Consider the following 5252-nt stretch of genomic DNA (forward strand, 5'->3'; position numbering starts at 1 on the left):
GAATTGACTGTGCGTGGAGGTGGAGAGCTGCTCCCTGCCGTGCAGCTGGTGAGGCTGGCCAGACGACCAATTCGAAGGCCGGGAAGAAGGGGATTTGCAGCCGAAAGACTGCTCACGACAAAATCAATCCAAGAACCGGTTCTAAACCATGATTAGTAACTGTCAACAACCAAACCAATTAGACCCACACCCACCCATACCCAACTCGTTCGAACGTAAACCAAAACCAAACTAAACTGTAACAGCCTGAGCCCATCACAACCCGAACCAATCAAGCCCAGAGAGGAAACCCAAACTATTAGCCCCAGTTAAAGAAAAACCATTGCCAGATTTACGTGGAGGCCAGAGGCGCGCCCAAAGAGCTGCAGGATGCTCCTGACGGCAGATGTGTCGCCCAACGTGGGGTGACAAAACAGGACCACATCATCCGCGTACAGCGAGACGGATGGGATCGGGCACCGGGGATGGAGCTGCCGCAGGATGCGCAGCTCAGTGGCGCGGCGGAGCAGGCGACCTAGTGTGTCCACAACGAGGACGAAGAGCTGGGGCGACATGGGGTCACCTTGTCGTAGTCCTTGGCGGTGCCAAATGGGTGGGCCTGGCTCGCCGTTCATGATCACCTTGGTGCTGGCCGATGAGAGCAAGATCGCGAGCCAGCCCAGGAATCTGGTGCCAAACCCATAGTGGCGCAGGAGGTCGAAGAGGAACGGCCAGCTGATCGAGTCAAAAGCGCAAGTCAGGTCCAGCTTGAGCAGAACGCGTGGCGCGCCTAGTTGATGTAGCAGGCACGAAGACTGCCGCACGAGGACGAAGTTGTCATGCAGGTTTCTTCCCGGGATGAACGCATTTTGGCTGGTGCTGACGAGATCGTTAAGCTTGGGCGCAAGGCGGAGCGAGAGGACCTTGGCAAAGATCTTGGCGGCAAGGTGGATGAGGCTTATGGGCCTGTAGTCGCCGAGGCCCCTGGCATCCGCGCGCTTCGGGAGCAACGTGAGGAGCGCCTGGTTGAGGCAGCTGAATCCGCGCCCTCGCAACTCGTAGAGTTGCTGGAAAACAGCAATGAAATCCTGCTGAACTGTGGGCCAACATGCGCGGAGAAACTCGGCGGTGAAGCCGTCGGGGCCGGGGGCCTTGCGCGCGGGCAAGAGCTTAACGGTGTTCCATATCTCCTCGCGTCGAAGGGAGCCTCGAGGTCGTCCAAGTTGACAGGCGTGATCTGCGCCTCAAGCTCTAGAGCACACTCACGGGGTGGCGCAAAGCCCAGGAGACCATCGAAGTGCGCATACACCGCTGCGGCCATGTCGCGGGGGTCCGTGACCACATGTCCGCCGACCACAAGGCTGTGGATCCTGTTCTTCTGCCGCCGATACGTGCACTGCCGGTGGAAGAAGGACGTGTTGGCGTCCCCGTCCTTGAGCGAGGCGAGGCGGGAGCGCTGTCAGGCAATGGTTCGCTCGAGCGAGGCGAGGCCGAGGTAGGATGCCTTGATTTGTCGGCACAGCCAGTCCTCATGAGGAGACAAGGCTCGGTAGTCTTGCGCGGTGTCGAACTTGAGGAGCTCCCGAGAGATCGCAAGATTTAGGCGCACATTACCCACCGTTTTGGCGCTCCAACTTGTGAGCCCGAGCGTCGTTGCTTGCATGCGCAGCATGAGGCGGCGGAAGGGGTCGGCGTCGCTCACGGACTGCCAAGCGGCCTCCACGGTGTCATGAAACCCGTCCATGCGCGTCCAAAAGTCCTCGAAGCCGAAGCGGCGATGTGCCGGCGGCATCGGCGAGCAATCGAGCAGCAAGGGGATGTGGTCGGAGACGACTGAGGCGAGGCACCGGAGGTGGCATTCACCATGCAACCCCTCCCAGTCGGCGGTGCAAAGGACAGCAGTTAGCAGATTGTCTAACTAAAGGGTTAGGACCTAGTGATGGTGCTGTAATCTGTAGCAAGATGATGGGCATGGTTGACATCTTTAACCCATCTTGAGGGGGAGTGTTGGTGTGTGTGTGTGTAATACTCTGGTTGTACAGGGTCTAAACTGAAAAGAGTTAATAAGAGGGAGAGGGTCTCCAGGGGGAGACACGACAGATATTTTCCCCCAAAATTCAATAATCAACTTCCAGAATCAACTATAGTATATCCTATGTAGCTTCAGGACCAACTATTGTTACAGTGTAGTTCTAATAGCAAAATCTAGTTATAAATAAGAAAAGCGCTTGAAAATTTCACATCCATGATGCAAGTAAGCAACTAAGCTGCAACTAAATCACTTGTTTTTACCTGTGTGCATCACAGAGTTTAGAAATCGATATGTCATGTGAGGTGTAGAAGTATTTCTGCAAAATTTGGGGCGAAGCTGTTTTTGCAACTGGTAGAAGGCTGAAGATTGCACCACCATGGTTGTTGATTACAATCACTGTCATGGGTTTCCTCTGGGCCCTTCAATAATGTCAAAGAAGTATAAAAAATAAATATATCTTTCACTATCCTGAAAGAATATAATTTAAGCACATGATGATAAAAATTAGCTTCGGCTAAAAAAGATACCAATAGGGAAAATACCCCTTTGGCTCTCGGGTGCCAGTGCACCTGATATGGAAAGTGCAAAAGAAGTCAAAAATTTCTGACACTTTTTGGAAACAAATTTGATCTCCTGTTGTACTCATATAAAAAGTTCCGCAAAGGAAAAAAACTAGAAGTATGTGTTGATTTTTCGAAACACAAATTTTCGAGGACAAAAAGTGTGAATAGAAACTTGTATATAGTGTTGATTTTTTTTCACCCAGAATACCATGAAAACCATTCTTTGGCGAAACTTTTTACACGATAATAACACTTGATCATGTTTGGTTACAAAATGTTTCAGAAATTTTTAACCTTTTTTGCAATTTGGGTGCACTGGCACCCAAGAGCCAAACGTCTGCCTCTGTACCAATAGTCAATACTAATCTATGGTTTTATGTAAATGATAAAGTGAATATGAATGCCAGTGTGAAACATAAATTGTGGAAAGGACATTGGCTGCGATAGTGGATAGAAAGGTTCAAACTTTGCAGGGTGGAAAGGGACTGGTGCAGAGAAGGGTTCAAACTGCAAACCTTTGGTTGAGAAGTGACAATCCGTTCGTATCATGAAGAAAAGATACATCACCAACCACACAGCATACCTGGCAATAATGCAGCTATAGTCAAGTTCTTGCCGAAAGCCTACAATGGCATTTGGTATTCTCCAGTAAAGGTTCAGCATAAATGTATTAGCAAATGAACGAACGTGATGCTACAGTTCACTCAAATTTAGTACTATGAGAAGTACCCTTATGTTAAGGTTATGTCAAAGTTGACTAGAAAATGCACGAGAAAAGATTATCAGCTATTCAGAATAGTTTGAGAACTACTGCTGACTGCTGACTATGATAGGTTATTTATCTCTTTCTCTCTAGGATATAACTAGGAATATCATCTCTGGGGAGTTACATTTTCTTTCACTCTTCATCCCTAGTTTAGTACAGAAAACTCCACATTTCATATTTAATATAACCAATTCAATCACACATGATATCTGTGGAGTTTTCATGCTGCTTCATGAGCTGGACAAATGACTTACATGCTTGTTTGACCCAACAGCGAATCCGATCGCTGTGCTAAGCAAACCATCAATACCACTTGCTCCTCGGTTCCCAGACACTGTTGCACCAATAAAATCTGGAATATTATGCATCATCATGTTATCTCCGTTGGTGGTATGGTCAAGCCAGCCCTTCCCAAACATGTTCAAGTCTCGAATGACCATGCTATTCCCAACAAACATGGCAGCATCACCATAAAGTGCCTCTCCAATTACATGTGCAACATATGGTTCTGTAAGCGAGAATTCCGCATGTACATGAAACATTATTTCCTGTGAAACCTGGAATAAGAAGCAGTTATCAAAACGAAAGGCAGTTGAAACCAATCAGAAGTTTATTAGTCATTTCCAGGGAGATGGAGCTCCAGTAAAAGCTCTGTTCAATATGGGCAGAACTAAATTAACTACAGCCTGCTGTTTACTTCATTTTCATCTCTCGAGTGATAATATTAAATTATTTCATGTTAGCTACAAAGTTTATATAGAAAACGTATGAAGTGTCGATACTATTTTCAAGCTTCAACGAGTGGCAAACTCTAGTACTCATTGTTATAGCCTAGATGTAACATATAAAAGCATGCTGGAGTGAAGGATTGCAAGAAACGACGAAGTCCATAGAGGACTGATTGTACATATGGAGAAGCTATGCTTATCTATCCATTATATGACCATATTTATTTCATTGCATCGTTTCAAGGTAGTTAGCATGTTCTGGTTCATACCGCTGAATTTAGAACCATCAAAATATCCTTCCATCTGCTTGTCTTCCTTTCTAAATTACATTGGCATAAACTAGCAGCAAAGTCAGCTACACTAGTCTGGATTCTGTGAGTGACAACATGTGAAGGATCATGGCGGCACGGATGTGTATCAATCAAGATGTATGAAGATGGGAAGCAGGACTCGAGAAACATTTCCATGCGTTTGCTAGTAATCCGGCTTCCAATCTGCCAGTTGAACAAAACCAAGCTTCAGAAAGTTAGAACAAAAAATATATATCACATAATACCTAGAAATGCAAAGATAATGTAAGTGGTGCAGAGGAATAGAATCAAATGAGGAGCTAAACCTGCACAATAACATCTGGATTTATCCAGCTTTTGACAGAGTCCGACAGTAGAATTTGATCTATTTGGTCTATAAACAAAATACTCTTATCAAATCCTGGAAATGAATTTAGAACTTTCCTCATTCGCAGTCCAGACAGAATGTCAGCGGCAACTGGCCAGGAAAGTTGTCTAGCTAGTAAAGCCACAGCCCACATGTCATCTTCTTTATGAATAGCTCCAACTAATAGAAGCCCTTGCTTTGCCTTCTTTATGATATCTTGAACCTCTATTACTGAACAAGAATAATTACAAAATGCAGAGACCATTTTCATTTCTAGGTATCTAGTATATGGTTCATCATTTCTAAACCACCTGTCCAATCCTCTCAAACAATCAAAACTCCAATTTTGATTGCTGTGATCTAGTGGTTCCCTAAAAGCACAGTTTATATGCACCGGACCTTGTGGTGCTTGCATTGCATTGTAGGCTGCTGAATCAATTGTTGTAAGAACCATTCTTGCATAAATCTTATCACCAGGTGGAGGGAGATTAAAAAAATATCTTACAAAGTTACTGAAATGATTGACC

At 45.8% G+C, this 5252-nt stretch overlaps 1 protein-coding gene across 6 annotated transcripts in view; it reads right to left on the reverse strand.

Moving 5' to 3' along the window:
• LOC123127572 (protein PHYLLO, chloroplastic) overlaps window positions 1-5252 on the reverse strand; it is a 26556-nt gene that overhangs the window by 10723 nt on the left and 10581 nt on the right. For 5 of the 6 annotated variants that reach the window (XM_044547317.1, XM_044547316.1, XM_044547319.1 and 2 more), the window contains 5 exons: window positions 4685-5252; window positions 4338-4562; window positions 3595-3897; window positions 3090-3157; window positions 2272-2430 (listed from right to left, as the gene is read on the reverse strand). In XM_044547317.1, coding sequence (XP_044403252.1) covers window positions 2272-2430; window positions 3090-3157; window positions 3595-3897; window positions 4338-4562; window positions 4685-5252 — 1323 coding nt within the window. The remainder of the gene's footprint in view (window positions 1-2271; window positions 2431-3089; window positions 3158-3594; window positions 3898-4337; window positions 4563-4684) is intronic. The other variant, XM_044547318.1, reaches the window with a different exon arrangement.

Source organism: Triticum aestivum, chromosome 6A (assembly GCF_018294505.1).
Source record: "Triticum aestivum cultivar Chinese Spring chromosome 6A, IWGSC CS RefSeq v2.1, whole genome shotgun sequence".
Taxonomy (NCBI): Eukaryota; Viridiplantae; Streptophyta; class Magnoliopsida; order Poales; family Poaceae; genus Triticum; species Triticum aestivum.